This window comes from Phascolarctos cinereus, unplaced genomic scaffold (genome assembly GCF_003287225.1).
Source record: "Phascolarctos cinereus isolate Bilbo 61053 unplaced genomic scaffold, phaCin_HiC Scaffold_726;HRSCAF=1367, whole genome shotgun sequence".
Classification (NCBI taxonomy): Eukaryota; Metazoa; Chordata; class Mammalia; order Diprotodontia; family Phascolarctidae; genus Phascolarctos; species Phascolarctos cinereus.
In genome coordinates, this window is record NW_027556098.1 from 364,914,379 (window position 1) to 364,934,959 (window position 20,581).

Below are 20,581 nucleotides of genomic sequence, written 5' to 3' on the forward strand. Positions count from 1 at the left end.
GCGCCTCAGACTGTTGCAATAACATGTTAGTTGGTATCTCCCTACTCCAGGCCATCTCTCACTCAGCTGCCTCAGAGATGTTCCATAAGGGCAGGTCTAAACATGTCACCCCCTCTCTTCAGTAAACTCCAGTGGCTTCCTGTTACCTTCAGGGTCAAATATGAAATCCTCTGTTTGACTTTTAAAGACCTTTACACCCTGGCCCCTTCCTATCTTTTTAATCTTTTTAAACCTTACTCCCCTCCACGCACACATCCAGCAACACTGGCCTTTTGCTGTTCTTCCCATGAGACTTCACCTCCAGGCATCTTCACTGGCTGTCCCCTATGTCTGGAATGCTCTCGCTCCTCACCTCTGCTTCCTGGCTTCCTTCATATTTCAGCTAACATCCCACTTTTTCGAAGAGGCCTTTCCCAGTTGCACGCCATCCCCCACTTCCACCCTGAATAAATGCCTTCCTTCTGAAATTAGCTCCAATTTTCCTTATATCTGTTTTCCATATCAGTAGTTGTCTGCATGTTATCTCCCCCATTAGACTGTGAGCCTCCTGAAGACAAGTACTATTTTTGCCTGTCTTTGTCAACTCAGCACTTAACACAGTATGTGGCACACAGGCACTTAATAAACTACTGGCTGACTTGATCTGATGTCGTAGGTGCTTAATAAATGCTTGATGAATTGATTTATAAAGACCTGCTCCCAGTCACACAGGAAGTGGCAGAGCAAGGAACTCAAACTCAGGCTTCTGGGATTCTATGTCTCGAGCTGCTGCCCCATACACCACTAGACAACATTACCCTGCAGGGTCCCTGAGCCTCATATAGAGTTATTAATTTCTAGTCAACTTGTGGATGCTTCAAGGAAGCATAACATCTGAAGTGAGAGGTTTACTTTAAATGGAGAATGAGTCAGATGTGTATGTGAAACTGAGAAGGCAGCTAGGTTGCTCAGCAGATAGTGTACCGGACCTGGAGTCAGGAAGACCTGAGTTCATGCCTGACCTCAGACACTCACTAGCTGTGTGACCCTGAGCAAGTCACTTAACCGCTGTTTGCCTTAATCCACTGGAGAAGGAAATGGCAAACCACTCCAGCATCTTTGCCAAGAATATCCCACAGACAGCACTGTCAGGCTATGGTTCACAGAGTCACAAAGAATCACATGTGACTGAACAACTACGAAACTGAGAGAGCTGGTGTGGAGGAAAGGGCACTGGATTTAATAGTTAGCTAATAATAGCTAGCATTTATGTAGCACCTACTATGTGCCAGGCACTGTGCTAAGCACTTTACAGTTATTATTTCATTTGATCCTCACAAAATTCTTCCAAGGTAAGTATTGCTATTATTCCCATCTCATATTTGAGGAAACTGAAGCAAATAGAAGTTAAGTGATTTGCCCAAGGCCACAAAGCTAGAGTAAGTTTCTGGGGCTAGATGTGAACATGGATCTTCATAACTCCAGGCCCAGAACTCCAGACCTGGAACTGAATTCCTGCTCTGCAGATCCTTAGCAATTCACTTCACCTGTTCTAAGGATTTATACCATATGTATTTTTCAATACATTGGCCCCTCCAAAAATGAAAAACCTTTTGTAACAGAGAAAAAAGAGTTCGGTGAAACCAACGGACAAAACAACTACATCTGAAAGGCTACATACCACTTGGTACCTATGATCAATCCTGCCTCCCCTCCATCCAGGGGAGGCAAGTGCTCCACCATCTATTCTTCAAGATCAAGTGGTCACTGAAACAAGTCTGAGTTTGGCTATCTTTTCATGTTATTTTCATTTACATTATTGTGGTTGTGTATATATTTTTCCTGGATCTGCTTGTTTTACTTTGCATCGGTTTACATAGACAGGTCTTCTCATATTTCTCTGAATTCCTATTTGTCATGTCTTACAGTGTGATAATAGAGGCAGCTAGGTGGGCAGTGGATAGAACTCTGGGCCTAGAGTTAGGAAGACTCATTTTCCTAAGTTCAAATCTAGCCTCAGACACTTACCAGCCGTGTGACCCTGGGTAAGTCACTTAACCCTGTCTGCCTCAGTTCCTCATCTGTAAAATGAGCTGGAGAAGGAAATGGCAAACTGCTCCAGTATTTTCACCAAGAAAACCCCAAAATACGGTTATGAAGGCTTGAATACGACTGAAAAACAACTCAACAACAACAATAACAACAACATGATGTGACAATCATTTATTTTGCTATTTCTCAATTGATGAGTACCCACTTTGTTGTGTTGCTATAAATGTTTTGTTATATATAGGACCTTTCTATTATTTGATCCACTTTATTATGGGGCAGCTAGGTGGCACAGCGGGTAGAAGGCTGGACTTGGAATCAGGAAGATCTGAGCTCAAATCCAGCCTCAGACACCTACTAATTGTGTGATCCGGGACAAGTTACTTAACCTCAGGTTCCTCAGTCGTAAAATGGGGATGATAATAGCACCTACCTCCCGTGGTGGATGTGAGGATCAGCTGAGATAATAATTGTAAAGTGCTTAGCACAGTGCCTGGCACATAGTAAGTGCTATATAAATGTTAGCTATGATTAGTATAATAATTATTATTATTATTATTAGCTTCCTTGGGATATTTGCCCAGTTATGGGAATGTTGAGTGAAAATGTACGAACAGTTGAACTAACTCACAGCTCCACTCAGCAATGTGTTGTTGTGCCTATACTCTCGTAGCCCTTCCAACATTGACTGTTTCTTTTACCATCTTTGCCAATTTGATGGGTTTGAAGTGATACCTCAGAGTTGTTTTACTTTTCTTTTCTCTTATAATTACTGATTTGGAATACCTTTTCATATAGTTATTGACAATTTATATTTCTTTGCTTGAATTCTATTTGTTCGTATCCTTCGAACATAAATCTGAAGGAAAATGGGCTCTCGGCTCTATGTATTTGGGTCAATTGCCTACATATCTTAGATACTAGATTTTTATCTCTCATGTTTGATGCAAAGATTTTTTCCTACTCAAAAGTTTCTGGTCTTCTTCTAAGTGCACTGATTTTATTTGTGCAAAAGTTTTAAAATTTTATGCATAAGAATTATCTACTTTGTCTTTTATGTTTACCTCTATTCCTCATTTAGTTAATTATCACCTTAGTCATAGTTTAAAACATATTTTTCCACTATCCTTTAATTTTTTTGATATGTCATTTTATATCTGTGTTGTAAGCACATGGAACATACTGAGGTTATATGGTACAAGGTACTACTCTAAATCTATCTTCTGTCAAAAGGTTTTTCCATTTTCCCTGAAGTTCTTATCAAAGAGTGATGGACTCCTTCCCCCAGGCATTTGTGGTTTCAGGGTTATTGCATACTGGGCTACTGTGCTGAACTGCTACTGGTCTATTAAATGGACCTAACTGAGCTAGTTCTTTGGAGAGGCGATGCCATGTAATTCAACAGGCACTAATTACATGCCCTCTATCACACACCCTCTACACATAAGGTACTCTGCTGGGCCTTGTGAATGTTAAGAAAAAATCAAAATCTGTCCCTGTCTTCAAGGGGCTTACATTCTATCACAAGTCAGGGATATAACACATACATGGAGAAATAAACATATGATAATCTGAAGAGGGAGAAAGCTCTAATTAGAGGGATGAGGCAAAGGTTCCTGTAGAAGGCAGCATCTAAGCCTCACAGAAAGCTAAAGATTCTAAGAGATGAAGGTGAGGAAGGAGTGTATTCTAGTCCTATGGGGCAGTCTGGGCACAGGCACAGAGGTGGGAGATGGAAGACCAGATTCAGGTAACAATAATTAGCATAGTTTTGTTGAACCATGGTGCATGTGAAGAAGAATGATGTGAAATCAGCCTGGAAAATAGGCTGCAGTCAGAATGTGAAAGGCTTTAAGTACTAAGTAGAGGAACTTGTATATTTTCCTACAAGCAGTAATCACAAAGTAGATATATGACCTGTACATGGTCTCAAACGAGAATCTCAAGTGAAGCTTTGTGTATTTTAATAAAAATGGAGCCCATTTTAAAAGCTTCATGTCAAATGGCAAAAGGAAAGGGTGATAGGTTCTATAAGTTTGTTTTTCTGAGGCTATCTTTAGTTCAGTCGAAAGCATATTTTGAACCTTCTATACTACAAGGTTTTTCTGGCTCCCCACCAGGTACCCACACACAAGCCCAGGTCTCCCCATCCTTAAAAAAATCCTTCACTAGGCCCTTAAGTTAAGCCACCACCTTAAGCTAATGTCCTATTGCCCTCTTTCTCTTCATGGGCAAATTTCTAGAAAAGTTATTTCCTCTCATTGCTTTCACTTCTTCCTCTTTCTTCTCATTTCTACTCTCTTGAAGTCTTGCTAACAACACTGCCACTTGAAAAACTATTCTTCCAGGCTACTAAGCTCCTTTCTGCTTCTTATTCTACCCAAATGATCCCTCTTTAGTCCTTCTTACTGGACTATCCATCATATCCCATTCCATAGGGATAATTAGCTGTCCACCATGACTCTACCCTAGGTCATCTTCTCTTCTTTTACATTCTCGACTACTGGTGATCTCCTTAGCTCCCATTAGTTTAATTGTCATCTTCATGCAAATGACTCCTAAATCTACATAACCAGCTATAGCCTTTCCTGAGTTATAGTCCCACATCACCAAATGCCAGCTGGATAGCTCCACATGGAAGCAGTTCTGACATCACAAACTCAACGTGTTCCAAATGGAATTCATCCCTTTTCTAAACTATACCATTCCTACAATACATTCCTTTTTCATCTGTGCCTCACAGAATCTCTCTTGCTTCAAGATGCAGCTCAAGTATCACTTTCTACATACAACCTTTCTGATCCCCAACTGTCTTCCCTCTCAAACTATTTTGTATCTAACTACTTGCATTCATTCTCTTTACACTTATTCTTTATATAACTTTATATGTACTATATGTGTCCCTGTTGTCTCCTCCACTAGAACGCAAGCTTCTTGCAAGTAGGAACTGTTTCACTTACTGCATTTGCATTTCTAGCACTTTATCTGTCACACAGAAAGAGCTCACTAAATGCTTATTAACTGATATTCCTACTGAAGTTTCCACTATCTTTCCAGTCATACATGTCAGCAACCTTGGAGATTTTCAGCTCTTCACTCTTCTTCACCCCTCACTCCCAATCTAATCAACTGCCAAAAAATTCTCCCTGTCTGCCCTTGTGTCCATCTCTCTTCCTCTCCCTAGTTTAGGTCTTCATCACCTCTTCCCTGGACTACTGTAGTAACTGTTTTCAAATTGGTCTCCTTGCTTCCATTCTCTTCTTTCTTCAATCCATTCTCCATATAGCTGACAAAATTATCTTCCAAAAGCAGAGGTCTGATCATATCACTCCCCTGCTCAAAAATCTTCAGTGGTTCCCTATTTCTTTAAGATAAAAGAGATACTCCACAGCTTGGCATTTAAACCCTGTTCTCATAGTGTGGCTCCAGCTTATCTTCCTAGTCTGCTTTAACATTATTGACCTTCACATAACCAGCCTGCTTTGCGTCACCCAAATTCCCACCTCCACATCTTTGAGCAGGCTGTCCCACATGACTGGAGTACATTCCCTCCTCACCTTTGCTTCTTAGAGTCTCATAAGGCCAACTAATGTGCCACCTTCTACAAGATGTCTTTGCTTATCCTTACTCTAGTTACCAGTGATCTGCTTTTTTCAAATTATCTTGTCTTTGCTTATCTGTGTACATACTGAAGCCCCGACAGAAGACAAAGACTGCCTTTTATTTTATCTTAATGCCCCCAGTGCCAAGCACAGTGCCTCATACGAGGAAGGTGGTACTTAATAAATGCTTATTGAAGGACGTTAGGATGAAAACTTGAGTAGATGTTTGTATAGAGTTTGGACACATTTGTATATTTCTCAAGTATTGGACTTACGGTGACTCATTTACTTTCTTAGTACTCCAGAGTCTGGAAAAATATCCTTCTCTTTTCTAATCAATTCAAGCCATTCTAAAGTGATACATTTTTTAAAAATGGCATCTGTCTTTGACTGACATCTTGTTTATACTAGCTTTGCTGAAAACTGGGCTAACTTATCCAATCCAATAAAGATTTATTAAGCACCACATGTACAAGGCTAGTTATCTGAAAGGGGTAATATTACCTTACCAAAGAAAGAAAGAAGATAAAGTTGTTTAGTCCCCTTAGCTCAATTTCTTCTTTTTCATCATCTGAAATCAGCTGGTGTGCACAGCTACCCAAGCAACATAGAGTAATGAGTAGGTAAAATACACTGGCCTTTGCATAGAGTAGACAATGAATAACTGTTTGTTGAATTAAACTGAAAGGTGAAACCAAATGGTAGGCAAGCAAACTCAGGAAGGAAGAGTAAGGACTGCTTATTCCCCAAAACCTCTTCTTAATGTCAGTATTTGGGGACCAATAAGTGAGGGTCTCAGAAGAACAGTCTGAACCCCCTTTAATGTAGCAGTTATATAGGCATATTAACTATACAGCATGAAGTCAAGTAGAGTTTAAAGAAGAGTGAGAGTTAGGAGACTACCACAGCCTCTTTCTTTAGTCTCAGATAAAAATATGGCCAATAAGAATGATTACCTCAATGTGCATGTCTCCAAGCAACTCCTCATAAGCTGAGAGAATATATGGATTGGTATATCCACTTCGCTACATTTCACCTATAAGAGTGAAGTGTAGGAGTAGAAAGGCCTGCTCTAGTAGTGCATTCTTTGAGGGAATATAACCCAGAATCGTCATATATGGAGAGAATGAGCATCTCAGCACCACTCCCTCCACATCTGAAAACTAAGTTCCAAGCTAAGAAACTAGGCATTCTCCTTCCTCTTCCCCTTGCAAACTATCCGTACTAGAAATCTGGCTCCCCTCCCAGCCAAAGGTTCAACTCCCTCCCTAAAAGAGGCTGTTCAGCAGCTGCTGAACACATTCTTGCAGCAGCTCTCAGGCAACTGGTAGTAGCTACTGCCAAATGGGGAGATTCTGGTTAACAGATGGCAATTCACTCCCCTCCATACATCACTTGACATCTTCTGCCTAGGTCATAGTAAGTTAAAATTACTACATGAGTTCATACCACATTTGACATACTATAAAACTAAGATGGCAGTACCATCTATGGTTGAAATATCCTCATTCTTGCTCTTAAGGCTTTCTATAACTCATCTACATTTTACCTGTCTAACTTTATCTTCTACAACTAACACCAAACACAAAAACTCTTAGCTGGTCATGCTAGTCTTCTCCTTTTACCCTAAAATATTTAATCTTACCTCCGAGTCTTTGCTCATGCTATTCTTCCCATATAAAAGACCTTGGACACACACACACACACACACCCCTACACAAATTTCAACATTTCAGCCAAACGCAAACTTTACGTCATATATCACAGTTCCTACCCTGAGGAAATACAATATAAAAGTAGATAAGCCACAAACAAAAATAATCATAATATGCAACATAAAAGTGCATTTAGAGAGATGAGAAAGAAGGTTGTTATTGATAAAGGCAGTGATGAGGAGGAGAGCATCATGTTGGAAGGCCTAATGGAAGAGGTAGTATTTGAGTGAAGCTTTAACTGACAGGTTTTAACACGTTGCTTAACGTAACACAAAGTAAATACATTCGATGCCTCTATCTCTTCACCTGATGAATTATTATAATTCATAATTAGTTTTATTAATGCTAATGAGATTGGCATTAATTCTAATGTTAATTAATAATAACAAAATTTAGCTTCTAGAAGACCTCTGTCCTTGCATAAGCCAAGCATAGGAGTTGAGGAGCTAAACACAATCTACATATATTGACAGTGGGACTACCCAGCTTCTTTACATAGAATCACAGAGCCCTGGAGCTAGAAGGGACCTTAGAAATCATCCAACACATTCTGAGTTACAAATTGACTCTACAGCAGCCTGAACAAGGTCTTCCTGCCTCTGAACATTTTCAGATTCAAGAAGCTGGCTGCCTCATAAAAGGCCTATTCCAGTGCTAGAAAGTACTTTGTATTAGCAAGTTCTTCTTTATTTTGGAAAACTGCCTTCCTGTAACTTCCTCCTGTTCATACTAGATCTGCCCTTTGTAGCCCCAGAGAAAAGCTTCTTTTCTACATGACAGCTTTTCAGGTGCTTGAAAACAAGCTCATATCCCCCATCTTTTTATAGTTTTCTCCATTTTATTTTGTTTAACATTTTTTTGTCACCAGCTATTTATTAGGTGGAGTCAGAAGAAAGGCTCGGAAGCTGCATTTACTGCACTAGAAAATAACCCAGCTCAACTTGCAAATGTGAAAAATTCAAATGAACAACTGGGGATGGAAGGGGAAAAGGAAATAGGATTTCTATCATACACACACATGCGCATGTTCACACACACACATGCGAACATCTTGTTTTATCCGGCTGAATTGAGTAACTACATTTTTTCCACATTTTGTCACTCTCTCCTAAGCCAGCACCAAGGGGGAGGGAAGATTGTTGAAACAAATGGCCTAGCTACTGCTCCGATGATTGAAGGTCTTGGTCTCAAAAACTGTTTGTAGAAAGGTCTACGCTCAGATCTGAAAGGCTGGGGCTCGTGCTTTTGGGGAACCTTATGGTGAAAACCCAAGCACAGCTGCAAAAAAGATAGGATCTACTCTGTGTAGCAGACACAGAAAAAGACAAAAGGGAGAAAAGATATCTGAAGGGACCCCCAGTGTCTTTTTCCCCCTGTATACTTAGTTGCTCCCCACCTGGAGAACCATACATGGCTGCTTCAGGAGTCTAGCAGTTAGAATTGTAAAGCCTTTCCAGCAAAAAAAGTTAAACAGTCAATTTCCTGACTAAGGTAGCCCAATGGCCATCATAACCTATTCCTGTTTTAACCTGAAAAGAATAGCCCTGATGCAAACAGGTTCCCATAGCACCACTACTGCCATCCAGTGTGTGGTCATCAGGGAACTTTAGTTGGTCGTAGATTTATTGACCCTGGGCTCTCTGGGAGACAGAGGTTTTTTTGTCCCTAAGGCATAGGTGATTCCGGAAAGTAATGGAGAGATAGCGTTTCACTGAACTATGAAGGGCAAAGAGAACACTAACAGCCCGGGGACCAATGGTGGCTCTAAGCCCCACTCTCACTCTTCACAACTTCCAGACACTTGGGCACCTGCAGGAATGTGAAGCTTGAGCCTCCCTGTGCCGTCTAGAAGCATACGCCCAGGGGTCAACCCTTCACAAACACTGCTTCAAACAGCCACAACAGAAAAGCATAATCAACCCATGGCCCCAATTTCCAAGCTAATCCAGATACTTTTTTTCAAGTTTATAGTAAAATATTTTAAAATGTGCAGTTGTGCCAAAATCCAAGAAAGCCAATAATCTCTTTCCTATTATACCTCTAGTGTTTTCATTTTCTCTTCATTCTCTCAGAAAAGTAGATAGAAGATGGCTTTTGGTTCACTCGAATCTGGAAGTTTCACCATCTTAATCTCTCATTCCTAACGACCCTAGCTTCCCAAGGTGACATAGAGGTCAGGAAGGAAGACAAAGTATGTCACCCAGATGTCTAGATTTATAAATTCATAGGTTAGATCTGGAAGGGATCTTAGAGATCATCTATTCCAACCCTCTCCTTTTACATACCGGAAAATTAAGGCCTATATAGAAGCGACTTGTCCAAAGTCACAGCAAGTAAGCTAGGAAAGGGCCACTAGCCAAGACAGCAGTCTTAATTCTCCTCCACTCAGCCTCAGCAGTACTTTGGAAAAAGGTAAAAGTACTACATAAACAAAAGGAGATTATATAATGATTATTATTTCCTTCAAATAAGGGCAACTATTTCAATCCTGCCCTGGAAACAGCCCCAAATTCAAGTCTGTGAATACTGAACACAGAGACATTGGCCACAATGGGCATGGTACAGTGGCTAAGGAGGTGCACCTATGAAGCTGCTGCCACTCAAATTATAAGTTAGGTCAGCAGAGAGGGAAGGAAGCAAGACGCTAAGCTTGTTGCCCCTGAATGAGCCAGAAAGCTTAGAGCACAGGCTCATAGTGGCCTTTCTGGCCTCAACTAATTTTTCTGTCCATCTGACCTTTCGTGAGCCCGAGATGTTACCTTATCCTCCAAGACATAGCTGCTGCACTGGAGATGAAAGAGGCCATGTAAACCCGTAATTCAGTTTTCTAGCATCTCAGTCTCAGTAATGGTAGCGCGCCCTGGGCAGTTCTTACCTTTTGTGCCAGGGGGCTGCAGGTTGTCTCCTGTCAGGGAGCACCAGCCCACCGGAAAGATGTCCCTGGAGTCATAGCGACACCAGTAGTCGAAGGCACCCCGCCACCCATCAAATGTGACAAGGACCTCAGAGCCTCGGACTTCCCCAATGGTGGCTGGACAGATGAAATGTGGGTTCTTCCTATCCACAGCTTCAAGTTTCATTCCCAACTTAAAGAAGTTGTGAGAGGGAGATGGTGGTTCCTAAATGAGGCAGGTAAATACACAGACACAGAAAGGGAAATAACAGGTGTGTAAGTCAAGCAACTTGTATCTACCTCACCTAGTGGTTCCTAGGCAATTGTCCCATGAGATTTACAATGCACATTAAATCTAAAATGGCAACATTAGCAACCTAACTCATCACATGTCAGGAGTAGCTCCAGGTTCCACTGTTTACCTGGCAGTAATCAAGCACAGGGATTCTTCACAGGGGGACCCAGCTGGACAGTTCCAGTTGGGCAATTCCTCTCTTCTCCTTTCCCTGGGGTGTCATGCCCTTACCTGAGAGTACTCTGCCCAAAGGAAGGTAAATTTGATGGCTGAAGCCTATCTTGGTATCTTGGCGTTTACTGGCTAGATTTCTGTCTTAAAGACCAGGCCTGATACCTAATTCACTGTAGCTCTTATTGATTGGCCAACAATAGGTCCCTGCCCAAGAATCACTTAATAGTTATTTTCTGGGCCATGGCTCAGAGTAAATGTAAATAGTAATTATTTCTCTTTTGATCAGAAACAATCCTGGGGGTCTCCCCTTCCCAGTTTGATTTGAATTTTTTTTTTTAACTAAGGGGGCCATCCTTTGGCTCACTTCTTAAACAGCCCTAATCACTGAATGGGCGTTGTCTCAGTCAAAGTGAGAACTCCAAAAGAGAGCTTAAAAATGCCAAAGTCTCACAGTTTATCCTGGGCCATCTCCAGTCATCCTGATCTATATCTGGCCACTGGACCCAGATGGCTCTGGAGGAGAAAGTGAGGCTAGTGACTTTGCACAGCCCTCCCTCACTGTAATCCAACTGACTAATCCAATTGATCATCTTCCTGATGTCATGGTCTTCTTCAAGAACAAAGGACAAACCACAACCACAGTACAATAACAGCAATAACATCTTGCACGTGTATGTCTCTTAAGAGTTTCCAAATCGTTTTTAGAGCTACTGTTTCATCTGGTTGTCCCAACAGCATTGTGAGGTAGATAGGGCGCAGGATTTAATAATCATTTTACAGATGAGGAAACTAAAATCCAATGGAGTAAAGTGATTTCCTCAATGTCAAAGTTAGTGCATAGTGCCTGCATCATCTTCTTCCATATACTACCATGATCACTCTTCTAAATAAAAAGCTTTAGTGATTCACTACTGCCTTAAAAATAAAGAACACATTTCTTTGCCTCAGGCATTTGAAGAACAATATGGTTCTAACCTACTTGTCCAGCTTTATTTCATACTACTGCCTTGCATGTATACGATGTTTCAGTCAAAGTGGACTGCCCTCTGTTCCCTGATTCTGGTGTTACCTTCTCTAGTTCCCTTGCCTTTGTTCCTCTTCCCTGTCACCTGTCCCCTAACTCCCACTCCCTTGGAAGAGATTCTTCTGCTCTCTACTTGGCTCCAAGGCCTAACTCAAAAAACCACCCCTTCACTTTAACTCTCTCAACCTGCAGAAGAGATGGCTTTCTCTTTCCTCAAGCTGCTCAGGATACTTTGTGCTTGAATCTCTCCTTTGTCAGTAACTCACTCTCCCTTGGGTACCACAGTGCTTTGTGGAAGCTCTCACATAGTAAATAAGCACTTATTTGTTAAATTAAATTAAGTTTAGAAATCCTAACCAGTCCAGTGTGCTTTCCATTAGAAGTTTGGTACCACCACTACGAAAAATGTTGCCACCAGTCCAAGAAGTATTGTGAGGCTGTATGCATATTGTACAGGATACACGCATCAGATCTTGAGAGTCTGAGGGCATTGCAAGCATCCATTCAATGATAGCCAAAGGCCAGGTTCTCTGAAAGTCATCATACCTTATGGAAAATCCGGACAGGAGCCATCTCTGCTCCATTTAGTGTCTTCAAGAGGAACATAGGCCAGGAGGAAGCATTCAGTCGAAATCCTGAAACAACAGAATAGCAAATGGATAAGAAGCATGTCAGAGTGTGATGTTATCATATCCTCTCAAATGAGTCTTACTAGTCATGACAAGTATCATGATATTTCCAAGCCATTCTATTTTTAAGCTAATAAGTCTATCCAACCAGTTGCTACTCCATTTTATCATTCCCATCCAAATCTTGGAACTTTCCCAACAAATTCCAAAGAGAGGTTGTACAGGGATAGCAAGTAGTGCCAAACTAGATAGTACCCTGAGAAAAATAATATTCCAACCATTTAGGCTGATTCCAAATGGCTGTGAAAACCAATGTATCTACCCCAACATGAATTTCTCTTTGATTTACCTTAGTACAAACGACATAAGCCTGGCTCTGTAAGGACTTTTTCTTGTGTTCAGTGTTTGTTCGGGAAACTCAGAATCAAATAGTAATAAAAGACCTGAAGGGGACCTTTGTTCAGTCCACTCCCTTTACCAGTGAGGAAGCTGCGGCCCACAGAGGTTATATGATTTGCCCATGGTCGTAGGATGGCAGAACTTGATTGAATCATTGTGGTAAGGTAATTTTCTTTTTATCTAGTTCTTCTAAACAGAATTCTCTGCTCCCTCCCTCATTCCTGGAACTTTCTAAGAATTTCCCAGATCTTCTCCTTATCCTTATCAACTTCAATAGATTAATTGCACCAAAGCTGCTGATGACTAGAGACAAGTACAAAGAGAACTTCAGGAAGGGAATAGCTTTAAGAACAGGCACTTTGAACTGAAGTTAGTAATAAATATAATTAAATCAAGGTGGGGGGTGGAGTTGGAGAAGAATCAAGGAGGTAGAGGTATAGCAACTTTCTGCTTGTCTAAAATCCTAAATCATGCTTCTTGATCTCCAGAGAGATTTCCTGGTATCTATAACCTACTTTTTTTCTCTCCCTCAGGGCTTGGGGCTAGGGCTACCTGCCCCTCTGTCCATGATTCATTCACCTGAGTTTTCTTTATCTCACATCTAATGCATAATGGAAAACAACCTCCCAACTTTTCCCTCTCCCATCTCATCCCTAAGTAAATAGTCCAATTTCTGGTTTTCTACTGCTAGTAATTACAGAGATGAGATACAAATAACGAACATGAGAAAGTGACAGATATAAGAAAACTTTAGGAGCCTCTGATGTTAGTCAATACTACATACATTCAAATGTACATGGAGCCAGGCCTGCTTTTTTATAGTTCCTTTCTTACTCCTTCCCTGACTCATCTTGGTTCACCTTAGGAGTCAACCCAGCCCAAAACCTCTGGGTCTCTTTCACTCTTGGGACTGGTATCCTTGGACTTCATAGATTGTCTTTGATTAGAGAGAAGAAAAGAGTCTAGGTTTTTCCTGCATTTTTCTCTCCCATATTGGGACTATGACCGTTAAAGAGTGGCCGCCTGGGCCCACATAGTCTCAAATATGCTTAGTTCTAGCTCAAAAGAAGTACCAGTGTTTGGTCAGGCAATTCAGAATCAAAGAATGTCTGGATTTCCTCAGTAGAAAGTGATGGGAGAATTGCTACCCTGGGTATCATCCTGACAATAAGGAGAAACTGGCTGATACAAGTAGAAGTGGAAGAAAACTTGGGTGAAAGTGACTGCTGTTTTGGAGTCCACAAGCACCAAGCAAGGAAACACCAGGCATACTCAGATGCCATAACCTAGATTTTAGGAGATCAGATTTCAAAAAGTTCAGGAACAGAAGTAGGTCATCTCAAGCCATTTTCTTTCAAGTGAAAGAAGGGATCCTAAAATGAAGGTTTTCTGTTGTTACAGCCAATTTTCCCTAAACTGGAGATAATCAACCCAATCTTTAAAGCTGCCCTCTTCATGTTTTTGACACGCTTTTATAGCAGAGTATCTATGACAAAGACCAAGGTGACAATATTCCCCTTCTGTCACTGATCCTACTGAGTCCAAGCCATGGCTCTCTGTACTTAGCCAATTTCTCAAAATGATTTCTTTTTTTTTTTTTAAACAATGATAGCAGTGACTGTATTAGACACTCCTATCCATGACCATAAATAATCCTTTTGGAATTTAGGCCTGTACTATATGTAAGAACCTGATGCGAGGATGGGAGGATCTAGGCTTTTGTGGCCCCAGTGCTTTGAGATAAAGGAGACACCAAGTGCCCTCACAGCTCTCCTGAAGTGGCACTGTATTCCTGCCATATTTCCATATGTCCAAGGACAATCCTAGAAGTAAGAGTTGCTGGGATGGGAGTCAGGGATGACTAGAGCACAGCCTAATTCACTGAAACAGAATTACAAGGGTATAACTAGTATTCTTCTGCCACCAGGGTCTTCACGAATGTTACAATAACTTGGAGATAAGTCAAATGGCTGTTCCTTAAATTTTGTCTGTCAAAGGAGACTTCATATGGTACACAAAATCTACTTGAAATAAATTTTGAAAATTATATGTATGTGGGACGAAGGGAGAAGACCTTCATCTATGTCTACTTTCAAGAAACAGATAGATAAAGATTTAAGAACAGAAAGAGGGTGCCACCAACATCAGCCACAAGCAACATCCTAGAAAGTATACCACAGAGAAGTAGGAGAGGGAAAAGGCTATGAAAAAGATGAGGATTCTTCAGTCTTCAAAGGAGGGAATGTGAACTGATTCTATAAAATCCAGAATGGCATACAGAAGATGAATGAGGTTCAAATCCCAACATACTAAGATAACAGAATCTCCTTTGAAACATGAACAAGGTAAACTTAGAACAAATAAGATATCCTACTTGACACAATGGATAATAACATCTGTGGAACCTACTGCCCCCAGAGTTAGTAAGAACAGAGGATAAATGCATTCAGAAAAAGTTAAACAACTTCATGAATAAGACCCATAAGATTGCTGAGAGAAGGGGAAATAATCCTAATTTTCAAGATTGATATCAGAGAAGATAACTAGGCCCTTCCATGGAATATCTCTTGGGTCCACTGTTGGTAAGACAGTTCTGGACTGTAGGGGCAAGGTATCTGACCTGGTATGACAATCCTTATATTCCAGCATTATAGATGAGTTTAGATACCCAGGTTCTAGGTGAAAGGTTCTTAACTTCTGGTATATAAACTTGTTTTTAAAAAATATTTTAACACATATCAATATAATCAATTGCCTTTGTAATCTTATATATTTATTTCATATAGAATTTGAACACAGGTCTTCCTGACTCCAATTCTAGCACTTTATTCGCTGTGCCACCTAGCTACCCAGAAGGGGTCCATGACACAAAAAAGTTAATTACTGCTCTAGACCATGAACTTTTTAACCTAACTTCAGAACTAATAGTAGGCAACAGGAAGACAGGGTACCAGATGCAAACTATATGATGTGTTCGATCAAATTAGCAGATTCCATCTCCCACCTTGCTCTTGTTTCTTAGCACAGAAGCCATATATTGTCATGAGAAGTTGAATCAAGTCAGAGCAATCATCTCTCTCTGACCATTAAACAAGAATCTCTAGTGAAAGGAGGACCATTAAAAAAAAAGCTGATTAAACAATATTAGCTCCCCAAATCTCATCATGTCCTGTCAGAAACTTAGATAGAAAAAGCTTTCCACTTGACTTCTTTTCACCCTTTAACCTGCCACCTTTAAAGAACTTTCAGGGACTCTGCAATCCATTTCCATGAAATGGACAGTGACTTACTGACCTCAAATTGTAGGTTAGGGCTGTCATTTTACCATCCTTACTGCCCTCAAGTGGTAGGTATTAGAATAGCATTTGCACAAGGAAATTGCCATGTGTAATTAACCTGTTTTCCACTGCCCTTGTTATAGCAATTCTCAATCAAATGTCTTTGAAATTATGATATACTGCTTGATTTTGTAATACTCCTACATGTGAACACTCGAGACAGAGAGAAAGAGAGAGAGAGAGAGAGAGAGAGAGAGAGAGAGAGAGAGAGAGAGAGAGAGAGAGAGAGAGAGGGAGGAGAGAAGTTTGGCAAAACAGATGCTCAACTGGGTTACTGTTAAAATAAACTGTGGTATGTGGATATACAGCTAGGTCCCAGTTAGTGCAAATTACAAATGCTGTGAATTGGTTGAATTATTCAAATTTGCACTATTTGACAATGCAATTACATGTAAAATATAGTTTCAGTTCAATGGAAGCATGTAGTTTAAGTCCAAATAATGGGATCACTTCATAGGAGTTGTTGTTCACACTAATAAAGATCTATATGTAGTTTCAGTTCAATGGAAGCATGTAGCTTAAGTCCAAATAATGGGATCACTTCATAGGATTTGTTGTTCACACTAATAAAGACCTAGACGTAATGGAATATATTACTGTTATCATAAAAAATGATGACTACAAAGAAATCAGAGAAGCACAGGCAGTCTTATATAAACAGATACAAGCTGAAGTAAGCAGAACCAGGAAAATAATATACAATGACTAAAACAATATAATTAGAACAAAAAAACAGACACTAAATGTATAAATAATATGACCAAGTACAGACTCTGAGAAGAGATGAAAAAACATACCTCTCTCCCTTATTTGCATAAGTGGGAGACTGTGGGTACAAAATATTGTACATACTGTAGGCTATGGTTCATATGCTGGTCAGTTTTGCTAAACTGATTAATTTCCTCTCTCTTAGAGGCAGCTAGTTAGAACTGTGGAAAGAACCTTGGGCCTGGAATGAGAGAGAGCTGAGTTCAGATCTCACCTTAGACACTTAACTAGCAAGTCACTTAACTTCTGTCTGCCTCTTTTTCTCCCTGTAAAATGAAAATAACAATAGTATCTACCTCCCAGAGTTGCTTTAAGGATCAAATAAGATACTATTTGTAAAGTGTCTAGCACAGTGCCTGGCATAAAGTAGACACTTAATAGATGCTTATTTCCTTCCTTCCTTCCTTTTCATTCTTTATTAGAAGAGATGTTCACTGGACAGGAGAGATGGAAGGATATATTCAGAAATTAAAAGGATGTAAAAATAAGATATCAATAAAATATTTTTTAAAAATAAAGTGAGTTGAGATTAACTTTATTATAAGATTTTGTGAAAGAATTTCACAAGCAACCCTAACATAATTAGATATCTTGGGGTGTCACAAAACCAGGGCTGGGAAATAAAAGAAGGAGAAAATACAAAATATCAAAAGCAATTGGGTCCTGCTCATGTATCACAAAGGGCCAACTACCCAGTGTTCCCACCTCTACTGGACTTTTTTATTTTTGGAGACTGGGTCTCCTTATCTCATCCAAGTTAGAAGTACAGCAGCCACCCATGGACCTGATCCCATTACTAATCAGCCTGGGAGCTTTGAACTGCTCCAATTCCAATACAGGCCTATTCACCCCTCCTTAGAGAGCCTGGTGACCCTTTGCTCTTGGGGGTTCACCGTATCTGTGCCAGATAGTGCAAACACCCAATTGGTTTTAGCTCACTCCTGAGCTTAAGCAATACACAAGCCTCAGCCTCCCTAGTAGAAGGGATCACAGGCCTGTGCCACCATATCTGGCAGCCCTTTCTTACTGAAGGGTTCCTGGGAGCTTTCAGGTCTCCTGGGATAAATGACAGGAATGTCACAAAAGAGCTCAAATTAATTTACTGAATACCTACTATGTGCTGGCAGCCTTTCACTCAGGACTGTGGAGGATTTACTGACAGCCTCGCCAGAGACTTTTCCTCTCCTAGAAGGAGTATTCACTAATTCAATAGGTAGACCAAAATAGCACGTAAGACAGAATGAAGAAAAAGTCACTAGTTCAGAGATATAAACAAATTAACAAGGAGCTACATCACACCTGCCTACAGGCTAAAAAGGACGGGGGTTCTCCTTAGAAAGAGAAAGTCTTAAGTCCCATGCACACCCCATAGATTTCTAGGGAGATACAGGTAATGAGACTCTCCAGGAAGATCACATCCTTTTTCTTGGGGCAGCTCCAGAGGAGTGAGGGCCCTTCCTGTAACATTAGCCCTAGAATAAGAAGTGTATGCTTGTTTGACCTTCAATTACACTCAAAGGAAAGATGCAACAGGAGACACTGCACTTTGCTGTCCTAGTACCTTCAATACTTCTCGTAGCCAGATAACCTACCCAGGAGAGGCTGTGACCTGGTCACTCACCCAGGGGAGGCTGAAGCATCCCTCCATTCTTCTCACAGTTACCAATGGGCTGGATTTCAGCTGAGTCAACTAGCCTCCAGAAGTCATTCTTATTGTCACTGCCATCCAGGCGTAGTCGGAGTCGAGCACCTGTCAGCCCAACCACTGTTGCAATGCAGGTGGAGGTGGTGTTCCTCGGGTCCTGAGCTTCCAACTTCATGCTGATCTTGAACTCGTTGCTTGGGGGAGTGTAGGACTGAGGAGAACAAATCAAGGGGATAATGCAGATTGACACTGTAAAGTATTCACCTTAGAAAATGCTTAAAGTCTGAGACCCTGAAATCACCTAGTCTGAGACTTGAGTTGATCATACGGAGCACTGAGAAGAAGTGGCCCTGAGTTCCCACTCCATTTTACATACTTATCAAGGTGGAATTTCCTGGGAAAGGGATAATGGTAGATGAGGCGAGGGAAGGCATCCCCGTCGCCCAAAGCATCAATTACTGCCTTTTATCAGGAAACAAAAGTCATGGTGGACTGATGGATTCTCACCTGCCCTGGCAAACCCAAATGTATCTGTCTGTTATACCCACACAACCCACCCTACACATTCTTATAATACTTTCTGGAACTAGAATATTCATCTCCAACACTGTTCCTAATCTCCTCTGGAGATTCAGTCTGCTATCTGCCCAATTATAGATTAATTTTCAGAGGCTGTTAATTTTTTCTATCTGACATCAACTTAAATATTGATCTGTTCTTTGATCTTTTAAATAAAAATTTCTGGCCTCAATAAAATAAACTTATGTCAAAGCTCAGTGATGGCAATGGGAGAGAAGAGGCAGGCTCCACACAGAGGAAAGGGCTTTTACTCCTCTGCTTAGCAGCATCCCACCATCACCCATCCTGTCAACTCTTATCCCCTCCCCAGGACACGGCCAGCCTCAAATGTATAACTGATGGAACACTGATGTTACTGTGGGGTATGTTAAGTGTCAATGGTTCTGATGACCTCTTCAAAGAGACCCCATGGCCGGCCAACCTTTTGGTGTCAACTTTTTAAAACTCAAGACTGAGAGTGAAGTGGATGATGTATAAAGGGGAAGTGATGTTGTTCTTCCTTTACTAGCCATGTCTAAGATTGTGGAATGTGGTCCCATTTATCCCAATCAAAGGGAAAAGATAGAATTAGTGCCTCTGCTCTGGGAGTCTACACGGTATGATAGTGGGGTCATCCCTTGGGACAGGACTAATGTTTGAGTGCCTGTGGGGAATGTCTACTGCTGTGATTAAGGTAACTATCATTGCCCCTCTCAACATATTTTCCTACCAAGACCAGTTTGTCTTCTGGTCTTCTTCTGAGGTGACGGGGTCCTACCCTCTGTCTACCTAAGGATCACAAGTAAAACCCTTTCCCCTACCCAATGATTACACTGGGCAATCAATTACCTGCTTGAAGCAATGGGCAGGCGCTGGGATGGAACATGTTTCTTTTAGGTATTTGTCCCAGGTGAAATGACCTGCAGAGGAAACAGAAATTTCTAGCATACTTAACTCTCTTAAAAATAATCCTCAAGTTTTCATCGGGAATCTAGTACGCTCCTGCATACTCACACTAGTCAAATGCTTCCAGAGAGAGCTGGAAGTGATTTAGACTTAACATTCAACCTTCTGCACAGAGGCTGCTTTCATTTCCAGTCACAGGAATCATATTACCCTGGTTAGACAACATCCAGACAAAGAACTGGAAAATGAAACTTCTGCACCCAAAGCAGGATGGACCTTAGTGGCCAAAGGGCACCATTCTAAGGCAGTGGCTTTCTTGGTGCAGTCTGGGGATCACCAGAGTATTCCAAGTAGTCTCCAAATGTAAGGACCAGATGTACTAGTGTTCAGACAAAGTTCTCAGATGGCACAGTTTGGATAAAAGAAAAGAGACAAGACCTATCTATTCTGAGTGATTTAACCACTGTGAATGCATTGATTGGAATCACTAAGCATTCGACAGCTCCTGCACTAATGGCAATGCCACTGCCAACTTAGATGAGAAGTGTGTCAGTGAGATGGCACAATGGCAGGTCTGGACTGAAGCAAAAGCAGTTTTATGAAGGCA

The 20,581-nt window shown here is 41.0% G+C and overlaps 1 protein-coding gene across 12 annotated transcripts in view; it reads right to left on the reverse strand.

Annotated features, from left to right (window-relative positions):
- The window catches only part of SCMH1 (Scm polycomb group protein homolog 1), a 163,677-nt gene that overhangs the window by 64,175 nt on the left and 78,921 nt on the right, over positions 1 to 20,581 (reverse strand). For all 12 annotated transcript variants that reach the window (XM_078145493.1, XM_078145491.1, XM_078145492.1 and 9 more), the window contains 4 exons: positions 19,918 to 19,988; positions 18,487 to 18,721; positions 12,278 to 12,366; positions 10,221 to 10,464 (listed from right to left, as the gene is read on the reverse strand). In XM_078145493.1, coding sequence (XP_078001619.1) covers positions 10,221 to 10,464; positions 12,278 to 12,366; positions 18,487 to 18,721; positions 19,918 to 19,988 — 639 coding nt within the window. The remainder of the gene's footprint in view (positions 1 to 10,220; positions 10,465 to 12,277; positions 12,367 to 18,486; positions 18,722 to 19,917; positions 19,989 to 20,581) is intronic.